General features: G+C 37.6%; 1 protein-coding gene across 4 annotated transcripts in view; it reads right to left on the reverse strand.

The window, feature by feature from the left end:
- The window catches only part of AGBL3 (AGBL carboxypeptidase 3), a 55,262-nt gene extending 32,607 nt beyond the window's left edge, over positions 1–22,655 (reverse strand). The window contains exons 1-7 of one of the 4 annotated variants that reach the window (XM_053657064.1): positions 22,284–22,655; positions 20,724–20,830; positions 19,732–19,792; positions 16,328–16,513; positions 7,629–7,733; positions 4,757–4,895; positions 2,674–3,453 (exon numbers count right to left, since the gene is read on the reverse strand). In XM_053657064.1, the coding sequence (XP_053513039.1) occupies positions 2,674–3,453; positions 4,757–4,895; positions 7,629–7,733; positions 16,328–16,513; positions 19,732–19,792; positions 20,724–20,789 (1,337 nt within the window). In that variant the 5' untranslated portion in view covers positions 20,790–20,830; positions 22,284–22,655. Of the gene's footprint in view, positions 1–2,673; positions 3,454–4,756; positions 4,896–7,628; positions 7,734–14,772; positions 15,838–16,327; positions 16,514–19,731; positions 19,793–20,723; positions 20,831–22,283 lie in introns of those variants that run through there. The other 3 variants (XM_053657062.1, XM_053657063.1, XM_037165864.2) reach the window with 3 other exon arrangements.
- Positions 22,656–25,263: the final 2,608 nt, after the last annotated feature.

Genomic DNA, 25,263 nt, shown 5'->3' on the forward strand with positions numbered 1-25,263 from the left:
GATGGCTGCTGTAATTTACTATTAACCATATCTAAAATACAAATGCCTTCCATTAAAAAGACAAGATCTACCTTATTCCCAACACTTTTTCCAATAGGATCTGGTTGACCATTTGGGCTTTCTGTTGTATACAGAAAGAGTTCACTTCTTTCTCCATTAGCACTCACATAGATTCTTTCTGGCTGGAAGACCTTCTTTCTTCATCTTAGTGAATAGTACCCCTCGCCCCTCCAGACTGACCTCACATCTCATTTCCTCTCTAACCAATCAAGCTTGGAGATCTTTTTTGTTTTTTAAATTCCTATAGCACTTAATATTGGTACCATTTACTTGGCACTTGCACAGGAAAGTTTTCATACCTTTGAGATTTAATCTTGTTAAAGATAAGAAATGCTTCAAATCATCTTCAAGTCACTTGGAACAGTGCTATGCATACAAGTATGTCCCAAAATATTTGTTAAAAGTTGAGTGTCTTATCCGTTGGTGCTGAAGCCAATGAGTATTTAACCCTTTATTAATGTGGTGAGTAAATATCTCTGAGCAAAATGGTACCAAAGTTTGAATTGACTTTTTTTCCCCAGTAAATTTACAGTAAATTTTAAGAAAATTACATATTTTAAAGATCATAATCCTTGGCTTGTATAATTTAGGCATTCAATAAATATTAAAGCAATAAAAAATGAGCCCCCCAAACTAACTGATGGTGTCTTTTAACATGGAAAAAAGTAGTGGTGTAAAGGTGGGAGAATTATGGGCATTTTTACCTTTTTTAATATTTCTAAATTTTATATAAAATTATTATATTACCTAAATAATCAAAATTTCATATATGATCTTATATCTGGAAGGATAAATAGCACACTGTTAGCAATGTTTCTTGGTAATATGAAATGCATTACAGTAGTCTTCCCCTGCCCAAAACCTCAGACCGCACCAAACCCTGTATGTGCTGTGCTTTGTCCTGGACGTACAGACCCTTCGTGGATTCTCTCTGGCATATGTGAATTACCAGAATCACTACTCTGGCGCTTTGGAGCCATTCGTAAGTGAGGTAAGGGTGACTCAAACACGAGCACCGCTGTAGGCGACAATCTGACAATGAGATGGCTACTAAGTGGCCAATGGGGGATAGGTAACATACACAGCATGGCTACGCTGGACAAAGGGATAATGCGCGTTCCAGATGGTACAAGGCCAGATCTCATCACGCTACTCAGAATGGTGTGCAATTTAAAACGTATATGACTTGTTTGTTTCTGGAGTTTTCTCATCTAATACTTTCAGACTGTGGCTCGCTCTGGGAAACAAACTGTGCAAAGTGAAACTTGGACTGGTGGACTGCTGCTGGATTTTTATACCAAAAATACGGAAACTGAAAATCAAAACTTTCAAAGCATAGCTTCTATCAGAAATAATACACCTTTAAACGAGAGTGAAATTTCATATTGAAGTCTGCTACATGTATTAATTTATGTCCTTTTCTCATTTGGTGCCAAATAAATTCTAACTGACAACTTATGATGGACATAGAGCCACTGAACGACCACTTCAAGTTTTTAGAAAACTAGATTATAAAGCAAGAATATCACATTAGCTCCTTAAGTATGAAATATGCTGTACATGTTTAAGCCAACAATTTCCAAATTTTAATGATCTTTTGGTTTCTTTTGAGTTGAAAGAAATTTCTACTTCTAAGTAATTAATTCCCAAAGAAATGTTACTACTTCTGAAGTGAAACAGGATCTAAGGGTTTCTCGTCTTATACTAATTTAATCACTTTAGAAACAGTTTGGATATTTTTCTTAGTCACAGGTAAAATATTCTAGTTCCCACACAAAAATCTACTCCATTTCTTATATTCCTTAACAACTTTTTTCTTTTTTATATTTGAGGAAACACTGAATACATTGAAAGCTTTCAGTGTTCCAGATTTTATTCCATGTATTCTAGTAACAATAATCTCATTTAATCCTCCCATCTATGAGGTATTATTATTCATATTTTATAGGTGATGAAACTGGGGCTTACATTTGTTCTTCAACTGCTCAAGGTCACCTAGTTAGTAAATGATAAAGCAGGATTCCAATCTGATAGGTTTAACTCAAGCTCCACACACTTGACCTAGCAATTTAATGAAAAATTTAAACATTATGTGCCTTTACTGTTCTGGATTTTTTGGCAATTTGAAACCTATTCAATTTTTATAGGGAAAACTAAGGCTATTCATTATTCATGCAGGTTTTAAATAACTATATAACCTGTTGATCAAAAGGCTCATCATAGAGCAGCAAATGATCAACATAGTGCCAGAAGGCTCTATGGGTGTAATTAATTTTCACATATAAGAAATTCAAGGATCCCAAAGTAACATCAGTGTTAGTGTTAGCTTTAGCAAGGAAATCAAATTTGGGATGTGCAAATGTAACTATCGGTTTAATGACGCCATTAAAATGTTCCAGCATCGATATCATTATTTAATAAAAGGCTATTGAACCCAGTGGCACAATGCCAGAAAGACAGAGAAGCAGAGTTGGGAATAATGGGGGGAAACTAAGTAACTATAGTTAATCCAGCTAAAGAAAATCTATAGTACCATGAGTGAGACTGTGGAAACGATACTCTTACTGCCAAGTTGACTACAGAAGCAGAGAGGTAATTCGAGGCTTACTTTACCTACGGATCATGTTCCGGGTAGACCATACAGAAGGGAATAACTTCTTTAGGAGAGAGGTATAGTTTCGGTTTAAGTCCTGTCCAGCTAAGGAACACCGGTAATTTCCTACAATCACACCGTCAGGATTCAGCATGGGCACCACCTTGAAGACGAAAGTGTCCCGGAGCAACTGTGCATCGCGCGAGCCTCCTAAAATAAAATCGAGGAAGCCTTTCATGATCCAAGAGCTGTTGGTCTCTCCTGGATGTACCCTCGCAGTCAAAATCACAGCCTTGCGCTTTCTTGAGTCCCCGTTCTTCGAGGGGGTAGTGATCGTTAAAACGTACACCATGTTCCTAGCAATCGTGTGGCACAAGACGCGTATTTTACAAAACTTTGACCTCACTGGGTCATTATGGATGCTAGAAAGGTATTCTTGCAGGTTGGTGTAAGTGTATGGATAGCAGTGAGCAAAGTAGCAGGTATCTTTGCTGTGTGGAAATTGAAATGTCCACGTGAGAGAGAAATAATGGCGCCCATCTTGCCCAGGGTTATTCCTGTAATACTTGATTTGGTCTCCTATTCTCTGCCAGCCAATATTATGAGTCTTGGCCTCTTTTTCAGAATAGAACAGTGGGCGCATACCCCGGCTGTAAAGACTAGCAGGCTTGGTGAAGTTGATGATAGTGAACCTGTAGACTATTCCCGCTTGGGTATTAGTGACTTGGAAATAGTACCACTGGGTGTGCTTCTTCGTGAAGAGGTCGGGACGCACGGTCAACTGGTATTCATGGTCTGCCCTAATACACAGAAAAGGAGGGAAAAAGAAAGCACGTAAAAATGTGGAAAATGACATTCAGTTTTACATAAATAAGGATAGTTATTGTATTTTTACCTACTCACAGAAAGCATTTGGGGGGGGGCAGGGAGAAAATGTTTATTCAAGCTGTATCCTAAATAGCAAGTAACTGCAAAACGTAAGAGTTTGGAAACTTTCTGTCATTGGATGTGAAACCTCTTCCATGCTAATTCTGAAGCGTTTTTATTACTATAGAAGAGAACACATAAAAAGTGGGCATTTGATTTAAAAAAACTACATTTTTCACTCTAATTATGTTTCCTACAGAAAGAAATAAAGAGTTCCTGAAACTGAATTACAGTTCAGTTTCTTTTCTCTCTTTGGATATATATTTCCATTTTCTATTAGATTCTAACCATAGGGATCTGAAATACTATCGCTGAGAACAATTTAAAACATGTATAAATTAATAGGACCACACAGAGTACACAATTTTAAACACTTTGAGGACTGCACTTGATTCCCCATAAACTACTTGTATGCCCCATGTTCAGTCATTGAGAATATGTAAATAAAGGCAAAAATAACTTTACGGTATATTCCTTATAATACGTGCATGTACCAAACTCACCTGGTTAGTTGTCTCTTTTCTTCTTTACCAAGCAACTTGCTATTCATCAGCATCATGCACTCAGTGCGCATGTGTGTTGTGTAGTTACAGACTGACCTAGGGGTAGGTGGAATGAATGTGCAAAACTAGCTTCTGAATCTAAGTGATCGGTATGTGATAGTCAATGTAGAATTTCATTGTCCTCTGTAGTTAACTGTAACACATTTTTCATAATAGAATTAAAAAAATAATCTATTCATTTTTAGAGAGAGAGAAAGGGCGAGAGAGAGAGAGAGGGACAGAAACATCGATGTGAGAGAGAGGAACATTGGTCAGTTGCCTCTTGTGTGCTCCCTGACTGGGGACCGAAACCACAACCAGGCGTGTGCCCTGACCAGGAATCAAACTGATGGCCCTTCACTTTGCGGAATGACACCCAGTGAACTCAGCCACACTGTCAGGGCCGTAATAGGATTGTTTTTTAAAATGTCATTGGTTGGCATACATGATCCTAAGCATGTTTTATGGAACACTCATCCCAAGAGCTATTCTAGGAGAAAGTTGGAGAAGCAGTGTGTCCTTCAAAGATTGACCTACAGTTCAGAGTTGGATACTAAAACTTCAATGGAGCAAGTATGGAAAACAACATACAGTTGAGGGCCTAGCCCCTCAAACAAACGTGAGTCAAACCTACACTTTGACTACCTTCTGTAGATTACCACTCTCAAACCTTGCTTCGAACATCAGCGTGTTGTCGAGGTCACCCACAGGCTGCTTCAAGGATGTCCGGTTGCCCCCGACTCGGGAATACACAAAGCAGGGCTCTTTGTAAGCTGATGAGAGAAACAGGCCATAATGCTATGGAGCCGTGTCTAAGGTAAAGACGATTCTGCACGGAGTTTGCAGCTACTAGACAAGTGAAGCGTCACTGAGAATTTTAATTTGTAAAGTAATCTAATCCTAACGTGTAGATTTATGTTGAAGAAAATCTAAGAGTACTTAGACTGGGAAAGCAATGCCTACAATAAATTAATATATTAGTCACATTAAAAATACTCATTCTGGTTCTGGTTATTATGAAATATTTGGTTCTGAGCCTGACCTTTCACTGTAAATGACTATAAAACTGGACATAACATATGACCTAACTTTTAAAATATACTTAGACAACACAGACCAGAATGATCTTAGATTCTTGAAAGGAGATAAATACATGCAATAAGCCTTGTTTTCAACCCTGGCTGTCTTCCTGTGAGTACTTTCTGAGTGCATCATTCGGAAGGTTGCACTTAAGAATATTATAACAGGGCCTGGCAGGGTGGCTCAGTGGGTTGGAGCATCATCCTTTGCACCAAAATGGTGCAGGTTTGATTCTGGTTGGAACACATACCTAGGTTGCGGGTGTGACCCTGGCGGGGTGTATACAGCAGGCCACCAACTGATGTTTCTCTCTGACACTGATGTTCCTCTCTCTCCCTTCTTCTCTCTCTAAAATCAATAAACACATGCTTGGGTGAGGATTAAAAGAAAAAAAAAAGACTAGTATAACATTCTTGCTGGGCTAAGGCAGCAATTGTTGCTCGGGGCTGCAGCAATTTGTGAGCAGGTCACCGGAGAAAAGAAAGCTGCACGGAAGAAGGGCCTCAACAGTCTGCTTGCTGTTTCCCCAGCTCTTTGCTGAGGGCCGGGCCATGTGAGCACAGGATAAGACTAAGTGAGATGGGGGAGAATGTTACTGTGGGGATGAGATAATAGAAGGTATGCATTTCTAGAATATACTGGAGTTTCAATGTAACTAGTGCAGAAAGACTTCACTAAGCACCTCAGACATTTAATCGTGACCCCAGAAAGGCTGCACGTTAGGCATAAGAACTGCATCTAAGAGTAAAGGCCATGATCACTATGGCACTAAGGACAAAAGGAAAGTAAATCTGCCCTGTGTGAAAACAAAATCAAGCCTGAAAGAAGCAAAATTATGTACCAGCAATTTAGCTGCCTACCAAAACAAAATTCAACTTAAGTTTTAAAAAGAATATAACATAAACTCCTACAATATATCTTTCACACTGTTCCCTATATGGTTAAAAAATGATGAAGCAATGGACAGAAGCACGGATCAGGCAAATGGGATCCATGATCACACACACACACACACACACACACACGCACACGCACACGCACACGCACACACACACGCACTGTCACCAGAGCCCAAGACAACTCAGGTTGGAGTTAGGGGGTTTTGAATATATGTTAAAAGACTTAAAGGAAAAGATAGAGATAATGAACAAGCAGATTAATCTCACAAAAGAAACAGAAACTATAAAAAAGAACCAAATGAAGATTCTAGAAATAAAAAGTGCAATAACTGAAATGAAAGATTTACTAGATGGGCTTACAAGAAATATTGCAGTTTGCAAAAGAAAGACTCCATGAACTTAAAAACAATTAAAAACTCAAGGACAAAAACATTAACAAAAATTCAGGGACATGTGGGACATACCTAGAAATTCAACATTTGGAATTGGAATTGCAAAGGACAGAGAGAAAGAATAGGATGGGAAAGTACGTGAAGAAATAATGGTTGAAAATTTCTCAAATTGGAGGGAAAAAAGTCTATTAACCAATAAGATCAGAAACTCCAAGCAGAATAAATATAAAGACAACCAATTCTGGGTAGAGCCTAGATTTGCTGAAAACAGCGAGAGAGAAAAAGACACATAATATACAGTATAGGGAATACTGATACAAATTACAGCTGACTTTTTATTAAAGACAACAGAGGTCACAAGACATTGGAACAATATCTGTAAATAAAATGAATCTTTGAAAAACAAAATGTCAACCAGAATTCTACACATCCCGTTGCTTGGGGACTCGACTCTCCTACAGCTACAGGTTGTAAAAATTACCTGTCATTTACCCTTTCAGGTCTAAGGAATGAAATGGTTCTGATCTGTTTAGTCTTATGTTGCTTCACCATCCCTTGTTAGTCTCCCTGAACTTTGATCTCTCATTTTCCTTGAACTTTTAAACTTACTCCAAGTATGCCATCCAGTTCCTGACAAGGCCTTGACTGACTTACCTCGACTATTTCAATTTATTTAGAGATTTTATTTATTTATTTTTAAAGAGAGAGAAGAAGGGAGGGAGAAAGAGAAGGTGAGAAACATCGATGTAAGAGAGAAACATCCATTGGTTGCCTCTGTATGCGCCCTAACTGGGGACTGAACCTGCAACCCAGGCATGTGCCCTGACTGGGGATCGAACCTGCAACCTTTTGCTGCATCATCAATTGGGATGATGCTCCAACCAACTGAGTCACCCACCCGGGACTTCTGTTTTATTTTAAAGTAACTTTGCACAAACTGAAGCACACCTTCAAGAATATAGAGAGCACTAAACCAACACTTGGATCAACATGTAACCAAACATCTTTATGGGGACGGATTTCCTGGCAATCTGCAAGTTCCACTGTAATCAACAAAACAAATACTTGTATAACTAAGAGATTAACCCAGGTGCCAGATTACATTTTAGAGCAATGTGTCTCATTATGTACCCACCGTCTTCAGCTAGATAGACCACTGTGTCTTCACTAGAGTTGGGATATAAGGGTTCTTCCTCTAGGCCTGTTGGGATGTACACTGGCTCAGAATAAGGAGTCCAATCTGGAGAGAGAGAGAGACAGACAGACAGACACACACACATTACTTGAATATGTCAACAATAAAAAAGGAAAATTTTATCGGACATTTTAAAATTGTTCATTGATAGATCCAGGCCACGATTTGGAGTTTTGTGCAGGGCTAGATTTTTACCAAGGATTCATCAGCAGTAATAAGGAATACGGTCACACTGTATCAAAATTGGTAACATTTCACTTGCTCCTTGTTCTGTGTTATTGTGGTGAGTAGTTCATGATCATTTTGTGTCATTGTAGATTTTGTACTAAGGTTTCTGTTTCTCCGGGACATTTGATATCTTTCTGACCCACCTTTGGAAATCTTGCTCCACCTTTTATTCTCCCTTTCCCTGCATCTTCAGCATCTTGCCTGATAATGGTTGTCTCCTGAGCTTGTAAACATGCTCTAGTGTTTTCTGTCTCCCTGAAGACAGACTGTCCTTAGACTCTGCCTTCATCTTGAGCTATAGCAGCCTTCCTTTTCTTCATTATTGTTGGGACCAAGTTTCCTTCTTTCTTTTCTTTTTTTTTTTCTTAAAGGATAGGCTATGATGGTCGAATTTATGTCGCTTAAAAAAAATCAATGTGCAAGAGAAACTTCCATCAGGTGCCTCTTGCATGTCCACAAATGGGGACCCTGCCCACAACCAAGGCATGTGCCCTGAGTGGGAATCAAATCAAATCACAGGAAATCAAGCCTTTTGGTTTGCAGACTGGCACTCAATCCACTGAGCCGCACCAGCTGGGGCAGGCCCAAGTTTCTAAAAAGTTGTCTGAACCACACTCAAATGCATGGTCTATCTGGGACCATATTCTACCTGATTGGAAAAAATTACTTCACAGCCCAACTACCCTAGTTGTTCCCACTTTTTAATGGAACGAGGATCTGACTCATCATCTTATTTCTCTTTTATTATTGGCTTATGTGTGTCAGACTGTGTTTGGCCTTGGCAATGAATATACTCCTAGACAGGGAGCTAACCTTTGTAATCACAAACACAGTCATCAGAACAGTAAAAAAAAAAAAAAAAATTGGTGGTAATAAACAAATAGTGCTGCAAAAACACTTTGGGGATTATGTATACAGTTATTTTAGCAACATAAGCATACTTGACATAATTATTAGGAGCCAAATCTAGCTACAGAGAAAGCATAGATTAAATATTGATACCAAGAGGCATCGCTGGACATTGTCAGTAAACTGAACAACACACAACCAAACAAACTGGTAATAAACAATAAAGGAAGTTATAACTAAAAAGTCATCTTTATTAGGTGAAAACCTTAACCGACTCAAATCAAAAGTCATCCTGAACTGATAACATAGTACCGATTTTGAAATTTGGGCAATTTTAGCTATTTGCCTTGGTGTCTGCATATCATTAAAAGTTACAGGACAGCCAGACATCCCAGTTAAAGAAATGAGACTTCATTAATCTGTTAATGTTCTTCTTTAATTATTTAACAGCGAACAGTCCTTATACTAAGAAATAGGAGGCTCTAGTATTAGAACTGGAGAAAGGGTCAAGTTAGCAGCTTATCAAAGTACTCTTATGGGGGTAACTCTGATTTTCTGAAGTGGTGCCAAACCTCTCCAAAGAGGCAGCGTGATTTCACATTCCCACCGTCAGAGTATGAGGCTTCTGATGTCTCTACATTGGCATCAACATTCGCTCTCTGATTTTTATTCTAGTCATCACATTGGTGTAAAGTGCTATCTCATTGTGTTATTGATCTGCATTGATGTATACTAAAGATGCAACTAAAGATGTAGAATGTCTATTCATGTGTTTATTGGCCATGTTTATTTTCTTTGTAAAATGCTCATTTAGACCATTTACACTTTTTTAATTGTCTTTAAAATTTTTTAATTAATTAGTTTTTAGAGAGGGGAAGGGAGGGAGAAAGAGGAGAGGAACATTAATCAGTGGCCTCTGGTACTCACCCCAACGGGGACCAAACTTGCAACCTATGCAGGTGCCCCAAACCAGAGGCCTTTCACTTTGCAGGATGACACCCAGCCAACTAAGCCACGCTGGTCAGGGCAAGTTACATCTTTGAAAATTATAAGCAGTAAGAATTCCACATATTCTAGACATACATCCTTTTTATTGTTTTAAGAGTTCTCTGTAAGTCCTTCACCAGATAGTTTGCAAATATTTTTCTCCCATTCTGTGGGCTGTATTTTCACTTTCTTGATAGTTTTCTTTAAAACACAAAAGTTTTTAATTTGGGTGAAGTTTAACTGACCCATTTTTGTTGGCCGTTGCTTGTGTTTTTGGTGTTCTAGCTAAGAATCCATGGCCAAATTCAACGTCATTAAGATTTACTTCTGTTTTCTTTTAAGAGTTTGACCCATTTTAAGTTCATTTTTTATATGGTGTGAAGTAAAGGTCAAACTTCATCTACATTTCATGTAATTATTTATACAGTTGTTTCAGCACCATTTGTGGAAAAGACTATTTTTTCCTTGTTAAACAGACTTGCCCATTGGGTTGAAAATCAGCTGACTGCAAACACGTGGTTGATTTTTGAGCTTTCAGTTTGACCGATTGATCCATATTCTGACATTCATGGCAATACAGTGCTGTTTTGGTTATTGTTAGTTTGTAGTTTTAGAATTGGAAACAGTGAGTCTCAAATTGTTCTTTCTCAAGACTTTTTTTTTTTTGCATGTTATTCTAGGTTCCTCAAGTTTCCATATGAATTTTAGGATCAGTTTTTCAATTTCTACAAAGCAGGCAGTGTTCTGACAGAAATTGTACTGAATTGGCAGATTAATTTGGGGAGGAGTGCTATCATAACAATCATAAATTTTCTGATTCACAAACATTGGTACTTTCCTTTGAGATTTAAAAAATTTCCTTTCAACAATGTTTTATAGTTTTCAGAGTATGTTTTACATCTCTTTTCTTAAATGTATCCCTATAGTATTCTTTTTGATGTTACTGCATAATAAATGAAATTGTTTTAGTATTGTTCAATGTAAGTATATGGGAATATAAATAATTTTTAAAATGTTGATCTTTTATCTTTCAACCTTGCCAAATTCATTTACTAGCTCTAATAATTGTTTTCTGGTGGGTTGGTAAGGGTTTTCTATATACAAGATTATGTTATTGGTGAACAGAAATAGTTTCATTATTTTTCCTCTCTGATCTGGATGCTTTTTATTTCTTTTTCTTGCTTAATCACTGTGACTAGAAGCTCCATTGCCATGTTGTATAGAACAGGCAACAGTGAATATCCTTGTCTTGTTTTTCATCTTACAGGGAGAATACCCATTCTTTCACCATTAACTAAAATATTAGCTGTGAGATTTGATAGATGCTTTTCCTTATAATAAGGACTTTCCCTACTCTCTCTACGTTTTTTGGAAAAGGGGGTTGGATTTTTATTTTATTTTTGTTTTTTATTGTCTGATTGTATTTATAGAAAATGTCCAGGAAAAGCAAATCTACAGTGACAGAAAGCAGGTTAGTAATTTTACTGTTGGAGGACAGAATGAGGAATGATTGATTAATGGGTACAGGGTCTCTTTGGAGGGACAGTAAAAGGTCCTGATTTTAGATAGAGGTGATAGTTACACAACACAAAAAAGGTACTAAAGGCTGCTGAACTGTTCACTTTAAAATGTTTAATTTTATTCAACATAAATCTTACCTCATTTAAAAAAGTTGTGAGCAGCTAACTGAACAATAACTTTGAGTACCACATCACAGCTAATATTGTAAGACAGTTACTGAAAAAAACTTTATAAATGGTAAAATGTTCTACAGATATTAGATGTATATCAACTGCAACATGTAGGTAACTATGACAAATAAGTCACTTGTGATATGCATGTTACTACTGACACTTGTCATCTATGAGATGTATATTGATTTGAAATGTATGTCAATTATGATGCATCAGTTTCAGCACATACAAGCATGTTCACTGTGACAAACATGTAAATCCTGACACCTCAAACCTGACACGTGTCAATTCTGACACATTTATTGATTCCGACATGTCAGTTTGAGGCAAATGCTGGTTCTTGCACATGTCAATTCCAACACACATGTAAAAACAGATGTGTAGTAAGTTTGGCACAATTCTGAGATGTGTGCACATTCTGACACATGTAGATTTTGACACAGATGTTGACTCGGACTTGTGTCAACTCTGTCAATGCACTGACTTCAGCACATATTCTAATACATGACCGTTCAACACATGTTGACTGACACACATGCCATTTTTGACACGTTGACTGATGTGTGTGCACTGTGGCCCATACATATGTCAGTTGTGAGATGTGAGTGTGACAATGCAGCATTGCCAGCAGATGATCATGATCTCTCAGCTGCAGCGGTTTACAGAACCTAGCAGTGTCCCAGTCATTAATTTCACATGGCTGACTCATAAACACTGAGAGAGTAGGGTTCCTGTCACGTCAGCACTTGGTCAGTATGTGGTTTGCATATCTTTGGTTCTCAGGATTGAGAAGATTACTTCTTTAGTCATCAAACACCAAGGCCAGAACATCCAGGTTCCAGAAATTCTCAAAGCTTCAAGGTCAGTGATTCTCAACCAGGGGCAATTTTGCCCATGGGGGAGGGTGTTGGATTGTAAATAATGCTTTTTCTGTAGCTATTAAGAAGTGATTATACTTTTTGTTTTTTTCATTCTATTGGTATACTGTATTACATTATTTGATTTTATTACATCAATTACATTAATTGATTTTTGAATGCTAAACTAGCTTTTAATTTCTGGATAAATTCTCCTTGGTTATGATGTGAAATTCTTTCCATATGCTGATGGACTCAGCTGACAGTATTTAGTTGAGGAATTTTGCATTTACATTAATAAATATTTGGCCGTAGCTTTCTTGTGATTTCTGTCTGGCTTTGTATCCCGGGTAATACTGGTCTTGTCAAGTTTCTCCTCCTCTTCTGCTTTTTGGAAGAGTTTGTGAAGAACTGGTAGGAACTGTTTGATAGAATGTTCCAAACTTTAAGTGTTTGGTGGAATTCACCGATGAAGCTATCTGAGCTTGGGCTTTTCTTTGTAGGTGGCTTTTCTATGACTGATTCAATCCCTCTACTTATTGTGTATCTATTTATGTTTTCTGTTTCCTCTTGAGTCAGTTTCAGCAGTTTTGTCTTTCCAGGCATTTGCCCATTACATCAAAGCTATCTAACTCACATCCCTTATTAGCCTATACCTCGTTCTCATTTAATTTGATAATTAGATCTTCTTAGTTTTCTGGCACAGTCCTCCCAGGACAGTTACCCACATCTTCAAAATTCAGAATGCTCAAGCTTTTAAAAGTGTTCTCAATCATAGTCCTGTTTGTCCTGCACTTGAGTTATCTGCCATAAAGCTTGACGTACTTCTGGGTTCTCTTGCTCCACGGATCTACGAATACCCCACCACTAAGACCACAGGGCCCTGACTGCTGCAGCTACGTAAAAGGTCTGGATATCACATAGGCTGATCCCCCCCTCTTTATGCTGCTTTTCCAAGTTGTTCAGGCTATTCTCAGTTCCTTCATTTTTGCACACAAATTTTTGAACAATCTTGTCTCTACCTACAGAAAAAATTTTGATAGGAACTGCCTGGAACCTATCCATTTGGGGAGGACTGATACCATGAACATGGTATACTTCTTGATGTATTTAGATATTCCTTGATTTCTTTCATTAGCATTATGTAGTTTTAAGTACACAAGTCTTGTGCATGTTTGTTATTTTCATTTTTTAAGTGATTGTCATGGTCATAAATACTGTGGTGGTGGTTTGGACCACACAGATGTGTGCATTTGCTAAAATGCATTGATGGATACACTCAGATTCATGCATTGCAGGATGCAAAAGTTACCTCAAAAATACTGAAAGGAATAATAAACCAAGATTAAACTCTAGCTAATAATATGCATGCTGAAATGTAAGAATGCCTGAAACTTATTTTGAACTACATAAAAATTAAGATGGTCTGATGGACAGAGAGAGGGCACATACACAGTAACTTAAAAACGAGAAATAAGAGGTGGGTAATTTCAAAACTTATATATAAAACGTAACTGTCCTCTACAAAACAAGTTAGAAAATAACATGCAATAAAGATTCTATTTAAAATAGCAACAAAAGAAGATACCTAGCAATAAAACCTAGAAAAGGTGCAGGAAAAAATGTATAATTATACTAAGGAGAGTAAAGAAAATCTAGAATATATCATGACACATACCTTTCTCTTGGCTAGGAAGATGCAGTATTGTAAAGATGTCACTCTTGTTTTATCTATAAATGTAATGTGATCACAATAAAGTTACCAGTATTAATTCTGGGACAACGAGGAAAGCTTATTTTAAATTCCATACAGAAATACCCATAATAAGGCAAAATAAGCCAGTACAATAAGGCAAAATACAATAAGCCAAGAAATTGGAAACATCTTTAAACAAGGAATGTTGGGGAACTAAGTTTACCACATAACAAAATGTCTAGTTTTAAAGACGACGGCATTAAAGATTTTTGAGGCCCGGCCCAGTGGCTTGGCTGGTTGGAGCATCGTCCCACATACAGAAAAGTTGTGGGTTTGATCTCCAGTTGGGGTACATACGGGAGGCAACGAATTAATGTTTCTCTCACACATCAGCGTTTCTTTGTCTCTCTCCCTTCCTCTCTCTCTTAAAAATCAATAAACATATCCTTGGGTGAGGATAAAATTAATAAACACAAATTTTTTAAAAAGGTTTTTGAGCTACCATATGAATAGAGAGGTGAATGGAATGGAATAGAACAGAATTTAAAATTGCACCTTGGAACTTAGTGTATAAGAATTGTGGCATTTCTAATCAGTAGAAAACAAATTATTTAATAATTTTGTTGGAACAAATGGCTAGACAGTTAATGGAAGTGGACCGGGTCTCACTTCTTCCTTCAAAATGGATTACTGATAAAAAAATTTTAATCATAAAAAATACAACTTGAAAAGTTCTAAGACAAAAATGAGAATTTCAAAATCCATAAGCCATAGAAAAATGATAGACAGAGTGATTACATAAAAACAAAATTCTTCTACATGAGAAAGATAAAAGGTAAATGACAGAGAAAAAAGTACGCAACATACATGACATATTAAGCCAATCTCATAAACATATAGAGAGCACTTACAGATCAAGGAGAAAATCAAGAGGACAACCAACAGCAAAACAGCACAAAATTATATCAGACAGTTTACATAAAAAGTCAATAAATACATCTGTTTGTCACGTATACATCTTTTTTGGAAAGATGTCTATTCAAGTCCTTAGCACATGTTTTAATCTGGTTATTAGTTTGCTATTGAGTTGTAGAAATTCCTCAAATTTTAAATTAACTCCTTATCAGAAATATGGTTCGCAAATATTTTTTCCATTCCACAGGTTGTCTTTCACTACAGTATTTCCTTTGCTGTTGGAAGCATTTCAGTCTGATGTTGTTCCACCTGTTTTTGCTTTTGTCACCTCTGCTTTTGGTGTCATACCTGTATCATTGCCAAAAAAAAATGTCCTGAAGCTTTTCTCCTACGTTTTCTCTTGGAAGTTTTATTGTTTCAGGTTTTATGTTTAAGTCCTTAACACATTTTGAATTGATGTTTTTGCATGGTGTCAGACAAGGGTCTGATTTCATTCGTTTGCATGTGAATATTCAATTTTCTCAATATTTGTTGAAGAGACTATCCTTTCTCCATTTGTGTTCTTGGCACTCTTATCAAAGATCAGTTGAACATATATATGTGGATTTGTTTCTGGGCTCTCTATTCTGTTCATTGGCAGGTGTGTCTGTCTTTACGCCAGTACGATACTGTTTTGATTTCTGTAGCCATGTAATATGTTCTGAAACCAGGAAATGTGATGCCCTCGGCTTCGTTCTTCTTTCTCAAGATTGACTTGGCTATTTGTAGCCTTTTGTGGTTCCATCTGAATTTTACTGTTGTTTCTCTATTTCTGGAAAAAATGTCATTGGGATTTTGATAAGGATTGCATTGTCAACATCGCTGATCTTCAGTGAAATGTCACTGCAGTGAGATATCATCTCAGACCTGTCAGGGTGGCTATTCTTAAAAACAAAACAACACAAAACAAAACAAAGGAAAAATGTTAGCAGGGATGTGAACAAATTGGAATTGAGCCGAAATGTAAGTATGAAAGGACAACAGTTTTGAAAGACTTTGTATAAAAAGAAGAATGTAAAATATTTTGAATATATTTGGGTAAAATAAAAAAATATTTTTAAATCAATTTCACTTGTTTCTTTTTACCTTTTTAAATGTGGCTACTAGAAAATTTTAAATTATATATACAGGGTTGGCAAAAGTAGGTTTACAATTGTATGTGAAACACAGTTCATTCTTCTGTTATTATTTATTCATTAATGTATTATTTTCCATTCAAATAACTGTTAACCCACTTTGGCCCACCCCTGTGTGGCCCACTTTCTATTTCTGTTGGAATGACTATTCTAACACCCGGAGTCTTCTCATTACAATCAGGGTTGGTGCAGTAAGTTTAATAATCCATTTGAACCCCTGTAACTGCTAAGAACATACCAATGTGCTGGACTTTTTCATCGATGACCTCACAGTGGTACGGCCACCGTGTTGGGCTCAGTGGACCAGAGGAAGAGACACCAAATAAATCACGTGGTTCACGAAGACGAGGCACCCACTTCCCTCGCTGATATTCCAGTATAATCTGTGTAGTCCGCGGGAAAACTGAGTCACTGAGGGAATCAGCTGGAAGGAGATTCAAACACAGTCATAGTGTTAAGAAGCAAAACTCCGATTCTTATAATTTTTTATGTATTCTTTTTTCCTCAGATATCATTCATTTGTAAATATCTGTGAATATAATCATTTTATAATTCATGGCATTTAAAAAATAAAAGTACTAATGAAATTTTGTAACAACTGATCTCCATAATAGCTAAAAAACAGTTGTTGATCTCAAATAGCATTAATTTATGCTAAATTGTCACTGCTACTCCAAAAACATTTTGGACTTTGATAGGGATTGTATTTGTTTCTTGTGGCTTTTCTAGCAGGCTGTTTACCATGGAGTCCTCTTAAACTGAATCCCGCTGAGCTCAGTGAGCTCGGGCCGGGTAGCTCAGTTGGTTAGAGCATTGTTTCAGTGTGCTAAGGTTGCGGGTTTGATCCCCAATCAGGGCACATACGGGAATCAACTAATCAGTGAATAACTAGAGTGGAACAACAAATCAAGCAGTCTCTCTCTCTCTTCCTCCCTTCCTCTCTTTTAAAAATCAGTTAAAAACCCTCACAAAACTTAATCACACTGAGGCAGCTATGTGTCTAATAGATTAAATATACCCACTGATCATATTTCCTCACCACCGACTGGAACTAAGTTCTCAAAGGCTGTCACTGAACTCCCAGGCACTGCTGCCTCTCAGTTCTCATTCTCGGGCCACCGTGTGACACGACCCTGGGAACGTAATTCACAAGGACTACAACGGGGTTGTCCCCAAGTGGGCAGCACAGAGGCTGTCTCTCTCTCAACAGGATAACTGGGGCATCAACTTGACAATCACCCTTCCTTAAGCTCATTTCCCTTGTCTCTCATGCTGCTACATGTCCTGGGTTTCAACCTTTCACATTCTTGGTTCCATTTGTCTCACCAAGTCCTCTTGCTCTTCTGCCTCCAAAGTGTGGCTTTTTACCTAGATTTAGTTCTGGGCTATTTTTGTGCAACAGCAGATGCAGCAATTGGACTTGGGGTCAGACAAGCTGAGTTCATGTAGAAGCAAGCAGACAAACTTGCTTCTACATGACTGTGGTTGGCCAATGCAGCCTCTTTAAACATAAATCTTACTTCTTATAAACAAGGAATATTACCTTCCATGGCTACTTCTTGAGATTGTTACACAAATCCATTTATTCCACAGTCATTAAACATCCAGTGTTCCATTATGTGAATAGACCACACTTTGTCTAATTTACAGTATGACTCAAAAATGGCAAGGCAGCTATTTATGATTTAGGAAATAAAATTAGATCCACACCTCATACTATTTGTAAGTGCAGATTATAGAGAAATTAAATACCAAAATTCAAACAAGTATATAAAAGTATTTCAAGAAAATTTTGATAATTCTATTGATGATTTTGGAGTAGGGGCTTTTGTAGCTTACACAGATATAAAAATAAAAAGCCACAAATGAATAATGATAAAACCACATCAAACTAGTTTCAAGCAATGTAAACAAAGTTAAGAAAGAATTACTATAACAGAGCCATAACACAAGGGAATATAAATAGACAAGCATATGAAACAATTCTCAATTTCTTTCGCAATCAGGGAAATGTTGTTAGTTAAAATAGTGAGTTACCTTCTTTTTTCCAACAGACTGGAAAAGTTTTAAAAAGAAAAAAAGGGGCAAAAGGAAGTACACCAGATAGTACTACAAGTTTTCTATGAGTATGATTATAGATCCGTGTAGGAATGCAAAGAAAAATTCTAGAAGGATGAACACCAAATAGAGAATAGTGGTTATCTCAACAGTGAAGATTCACTTTAGGATGGAGGTGAAAAAGACAAAATGATAAAAAATAAAGGTCTTATCTTCAATTTCAAAATATCTGTGATACGTGCATATTTAGAAGCAATATTTTAGGGTGTATTTGAAAGTACAACTCTAAATGTATAAATTTAAAAAATCAAGTCTACATGGACAAAAACTAAGGGGGATGGAAATGGGAGGGAGGTGGGGAGCACTGGGGGGGTGGGCTGGGATGGGAGTAAAAGACAGAAAACTGTACCTGATCAATATTTTTTTTAAAAAATCCTAAAAAAAAGATGCCCATATATATATATATATATATATATATATATATATATATATATATATATATATTTGCAAATGAATGACTTTAGGAAAAGTCATTCAGGCATACTTCATTTAAGGCATACTTCATTTAAATAAACATGCAGTTCCAAAACACTGTATCCATTACAACGCCAGTCATGTTGTAAACGCATTTAAAGAGTTGCTTATTTAGAGTGGAGTTGTGTAAGTTCTTTGCATATTTTGGAGATTAAACCTTTGTCTGAGGTATCATTTGCAAATATGTTTTCCCATACAGTTGGTTGTCTTGCTAATTTAATACTGTTTTCTTTAGCCACGTTACAATAGCCAAGTGTTGGAAGCAACCTAGGTGCCCATCAGTAAATGAATGGATCAAAAAATTGTGGTACATATACACAATGGAATTGTATGCAGCAGAGAGAAAGAAGGAGTTCCTACTACCCTTTGCAACAACATGGATGGAACTGGAAAGCATTATGCTGAGTGAAATAGGCCAGATGTTGAAAGACAAATACCATATGATCTCACCTTTAACAGGAAGCTAAACAATAAAACAAACAAGCAAGAAGAAAAAAACAAAAAACAAAGACACTGAAATAGAGAACAAGAGGACAGTGACCAGAGGGGAGAGGGAAGGGAAGTTAAGGGGAAAAAGGGGGAGGGATTTGGAGGAACAAATAGGAAGGACACAGGGATGAGAACTAAGGGGGGGTGGAAATGGGAGGGAGGTGGGGAGCAAGGGGCGGGGGAGGCTGGGATGGGAGAAATAGACAAAAAAACTGTACTTGAAAAATAACTAAATAAAATTAAAAAAATAATAATAATAAAGAGTTGCTTATTTAAAGAACCGTCAAGGTAAATTCTTATGTTAAGTCCTTTATCAAGTATTAACCATTTTCATTTAGTTTCATTAAAAATTAGGTTTATCTAAAACAAACTTTAAAAGTTTTAACTCCAAAAGATTTTTATAAAAATGAACACATTCCTCTCTCCTTATTTGGTAACAGAATAAGTCCCTAAATTATGCAATCTGACTTTTTTCTAGTTTCCTCATCTTGTTATTTTTCATCCACTCAAGGCAATAATGCAAAGACACATGGATGTGGAAACACATGTGTAAATTCAAACCTGTTAGAACTGTGCTCTGCTGGAGTTTATCACTTGCAAACTTCATAAAGGTATCCTCATCCTACAAGAGAGTTTTAGAGGATTTCTTTTAAAAACCAGCAACTTCCAAATCCAGAATTCTTTTTATATCTAGGTTGTACTCAGAATTGAGTGCATGTGTTTACTATTTAATGAAAGAAAATTACAGAATTATTATGGGCTCCTGTTCTCAAAGCACCCAACACTCCAAATATCCTGAAACCTGAAAGTTTTCATCTCTCATTCCTTTTCTTTCCTCTTCACATTAATGACTGAAGGGAAGAAATAAAGTTTCAAGATTCTCGGTAAACTTGGCAAAACCACTTAAATTAGTAAAAATTAACAATAACAACAAAGAACAAGAAAGAAAAGAGACACGGAATGCTAGACTTAAAAGGTTATACATCATTCTGGGGAGTTTATTTTGGGACCTTAACTTACACACATGGTAATTGACACTGTACTAAAATGTGAAGAAAATATCTCATAAATATTACTAGAATCAGACAAAATATTTTTAAGTACTGCAGAATTTTTGTGTTGTCCCCCGCCTGCTTTTCTTCCTCCACGTCCTTTGCTTTGTTACATCACAGCCACATTAAGACTATTATGGAGCTACACAGTAGGTTTAAAACACAGGGAGGTTCCAGTATCATACAATGATGAACACAGTAGAATCAGTACACATGAGAAAGTGGACAGGAATTATGAAACACCCTAATAATGACTTAATACACATACTTTAATACAGCTCAGAAGAATCCTACCCAATTTCTTTTCTCATAAAAATACTATCACTATAGGGCATACAGCATACAGTGATATCTTGGCTTTCAATCAAGTTATTTCCCAACTTCAATGACAATCAACTGACTGATTCTGACATTCAACTGACTTTATAATACTTTTCCTGGGAATCTCTGTAACACAAGTTTTATCTCAAATGAAGTAAAACAAAGTTGAGGAAAACATACAGAATCATCTTCGCTGCTGGTTCTGTCCGAATAGTCTTCCTCTTCTGAATCTTCTAAGGGCATCATTTCAGTATTTGGCTCGAAATTTCTTTTATTATGTAGGCAGGCTGTAAAACAATTTCTAAGGAATTTATTGACAATTTTCTTTTTAAATTTAAAGAGTTCAAATTACATTAAATGTGTAACCAGAATATATTCAATTGTATTTAATTGACAACAGGCTTATTTTAAAAATTAAGTTATTAGGAGACAGCTACATAAACCTTCAATTTTAAAGATTGGAAAAAAATTTTCATTGCTATGAGACCAAATCACAATAAAAGACAAATCAAGTAAATAATTTAATTGAAAAAAGAATTAATAGGGTAGACAGCCAAATGACTTATACCCTGTATTTACAATTAAATACCAGAGAACAATAACAAGTTCAGAATCATCAAAAAAAATTGTAGCTACGCCCTGGCTGGTGTAGCTCAGTGGACTGCGAACCAGAGCATCGCGGTTCGACTCCCAGTCAGGGCACATGCCTGGGTTACAGGCCAGTTCCCAGCAGGGGACCCACAAGATGCAACCATACATTGATATTCTCTCCCTCTCTCCTTCCCTTCCCCTTTAAAGATAAATAAATAAAATCTTTAAAAAAAAAATCATAGCTACTTGTTCAGGCAGTCAATTGTGGCAATAGAGAAAATGTATCTTCTGCTAAATTTTCAATGGACCAACAAACAGTTCAAATGCCAACAACGGACTTTTCACATTTTGATTAACATTCTGTAGATACTGTCTCTACAGAGTTCTAATAATCAGTTATATTTGTCCCACTGAAATCCCAGTGGCTCTCAGAAGGTTGTATTGGTGATGACTATTATCCCTCTTGTTGTAAGTACCCTCCCAAGTATGTTTTACTAAGACAATGAAATAATAGAAAGATTCTATTATTTTTGAGACCAAAGGAATTCACCGGTTTCCAGTCTATTTGTTCAGGCTCCTCTCTACAAAAAAACCCATGTTTTGGAACAAGACTATATACAAAAAGTCCAAGTTCCATAGCAAATAACTACAAATGCAACAGATAGGTATGTTTTTTTAGGACCTTCAGTACTAAGAGACTGAAGTTTCAGCCTGGGGATGTCACAGTTCCAAATTTGGGAAAGTGGGGCATAAATCTTGATTCTATTTCCTTACATGGGCCTATGAGGTACACCAAAGTAAGACAGGACAAGGATCTTATTGTCTGGGTGGTTCTTACTAAATGATGTTCTTGCTAAATGTTAAACTACAGGTATAGTATCTGCAGACACAGCTGTAACTTGATGAGCCTAACTGGAACCCAACCAAATACGCTAAGCGAATCAATCACAAAGAAGAAATCAACATGTAATTAACCAAATAGTGTATATAAGGATGGCTAAGCCTTCCTGTGGGGAGACAGAGCTTTGAATGTGAATTCCTTTACTGGCTATAACTAATACAACTACCTAGCGACAACCACACCTCTTTTTTGAGTAGAACACCCCAAGCAGCCAACTGGTTGAGTAGGGTAACACCGACTGTGCTGACCTGAGCTTCAGGTGGGCCACACACTGCTTTTCTAGTGGGCACCCTGCGTGTATCTTCCACGGCTGAAGCAGAAGAGGCGAAAGCAGGCGCCTCCACGCGCAGCCACGCCAGGCCAGGTGTGCGAGAACGCGCGATGACTTTCTTGGTGGGAAGGACGATTAAGCCACAATTCGTGTTGTCAAAAGTGTTCCTCCCACGCTCACGTCTGGTCACGGCAGTGTGGGTAGCTCATTTTCCCCGGCAGGTCTGTCCACGTGCGCTCGTTCGCCGCACGGGGCGCCCCGCCTGTGGCTTCCTTTCCTTCAGAATCGCACACGTCACTGTCCGGCCTCCCCCAGGCCCCCGCGTTCCTCTGGCCCAGCCATAGTAACCTTTCCCTTGCCCCATAATTAAGGTTCAGTTTAGCAGCCAGAGCCACGCCCTTCACGGGGAGGCAAAGCCGCTCGTTACCAGGGCGACGGGACCACCATCGCGAGACTTCAGACAGCCCTCGGGAATCATCTCCGGTTTGCGAATTGAGAGCTAGCCTTCGCGGGATTTCGGCCAAAGGAGGGGAGACCCTGAGATGCCAGGACCTGGAGGCAGGGGCAGTGTCGAGCTGGGAAGAAGTGGACCCACAGGGTAGGGTGAGGCTAGCAGGAAATTTAGGAGGGACACTGATCTATTTCTGGGTTCTGCACGACGGTGGTTTGCCCTGGCCCTTCTCTGACCGAGGAGGCTGTAGAGCAAGCACACTGGTTAAGACTGGCACTTTGCTGGTCTTTATTACTACCCCACGCGGAGTTGCGTTCTGGCACAGTTGTGTGGCTAATGATCTTTATTTGATTCATACATGAAAACTTTTCTCTTAAAATACTTGATACAGGAGTCCTAGGTTTGCTGGGGTGGCCTCTCAAGGTTCTTATCAGCTCAGAGATCCTTTAAATATCATAATCGTTAGGTAACATTGAGCATAGATCTGGCACTAGGCAAATTGGTTCACATGTAATGCCTCATCTAATTAATTATGATCTTCCCCTAACAGATTGAGACATTATTCCTGTACATCCTGACTTGATTTTCTCCTGATCTTTAGCTCTGGTGGATAATGGAATAAATTTGGAACAGTTGTCAAAGTAATATTGGTTGGGTGAAAAAATCTAGATGTTTGGTTCCTACCCGGGCATTATGTGCCCTGAGACTTGTAATACTGTAGACATGGAGATAAGGAATTATAGCAAGTTTTAACGTAGAATAAAGGGCAAAGCACTTTGGCTTAAGCATAGAAGTAGATCATTATCTTTAGATTTTGTAAGTTTCTGAAAAATAACAGGTTTGTTTTTTATATCGAGATTAGCAATTTAGAAGTTTGGACCTTCCAGAAAAAGAAACAGAGCAAGTATATGTTACATAAAGCTCCCTTGAAAAATAGTTACCCTTTACAATTATTGTATCTTGTTTTATGCCCTGAATATGTTTCTGAAGGTGAAATGCACAGAGAATTTTTATATATAAAATCTATTTTCCTGTTAGATTTTAGAGCCATGGTTGTGAGCTACAGGACGTCAGGTATACAGTGTGAAGCTTCAAGAAATAACATAAATTAATAGCAGAGGGGGGATTTAAGTCCCATGACTTTTAGTCCAAATATTTAAATGATCATATTTCAAGTAATCCTCTAGAAAAAATATTTTAGTGTCCAGATACTTAGAAATTTTTAAAAACTTGGAAAATCATATTTTTAAAATTAATTCAACAAGTATTTATCAAATGCCTACTACTTGTCAAGGACTGTTCCAAATATAGGCGATTGCATGGCTATATACAATTGAGAGAAGACAGACAAACCAGTGGAAAACAGACATTCAGGTGAGGATAACTGCTATGGAGAGAGAAAGCAGGAAAAATAAGAGCATGAGGAATGACCTGGGTAGATGGGCCTTGGCAGACATGTCCAACCCACATCCCATTGACTGCATGAGGCCCAACACAAAATCGTAAATTTACTTAAAACATTATGAGATTCTTTTTTGTGATTACATGTTGCAATGTATTGAATGTGTGGCCCAAGACAAATCTTCTTCTTCCAGTGTGGCCCAGAGATGGCCATAAGGTTGGATACCCCTGGTAGGAGTAGCTCTTTTGATGGGGTGTGCAGGGAAGCTTCTCTGACCACGAGGCCTTTGAGCAGAGACTGAAGTAAGTAAAGGGAAGAGCTACGTGCCTGTCTAGGGGGAGACCTAGCCAGGCAGAGGCAACAGCAAATATTGTACAAAAGCTTCAAGAGAAAACCAGGGTCATGAATTGTACTAGGCAGTACTGTTCAGCCTGAGCCAAGTATCATTTTAAGGAAAGAGATTTCATTAGGACTTTTATTCCTTCCCCAGATAAATTAAACATGGTTTCGTTAAGTAGCTTCTTCTATTTCTTCCTTTTAATTTACTTTCCTATTACAGATAGTGGTATGTAGTAGAGACGAAATTCTTTGCATTTAGGGTCCAGTGGAGGTGACAAGAACTTGCTGTCAGTCTGACTGTTCTTCCCCATGATCTTAGCGGAGAAGGTTACTGGACCTACTCCTTATACAGCCAGCTTCTACCTTTGGGAGGCAGCTTTACCCCTACAGCAACGTGTCCTCTAATTTTTGGTGAATATTTACTGCAAGCCTACAGTATATAAAAGGAATATAATAAGAGTAAGAAAAGAGGAAAAGAAACAAGACTCCAAAAGGCACAATGATTAGTGTGGGAATCAGAAGGAAAATTCGCTTTGTCAACACAAGCAAATGTAAAGTTGTGTGGTATAATTATGTCATTTTGAATTTATTGACCAGAGACAAAGGGGAACGTGAAGTGACTAGGGCAGAGTTATTTATGACATCACAGAAGTTAGTGGCTATGTGGCTACAGAGGTCATGTTCTAATTTGGCTAAGTAAGCCACACTAGGTCCTGGAAGCCCTGGGGTCCTCCGTATAGTACCCATCTCGGCCTTTCTCAGACT

Source organism: Artibeus jamaicensis, unplaced genomic scaffold (genome assembly GCF_021234435.1).
Source record: "Artibeus jamaicensis isolate MK-2021 breed Jamaican fruit bat unplaced genomic scaffold, CSHL_Jam_final scaffold_3307, whole genome shotgun sequence".
NCBI lineage: Eukaryota > Metazoa > Chordata > Mammalia > Chiroptera > Phyllostomidae > Artibeus > Artibeus jamaicensis.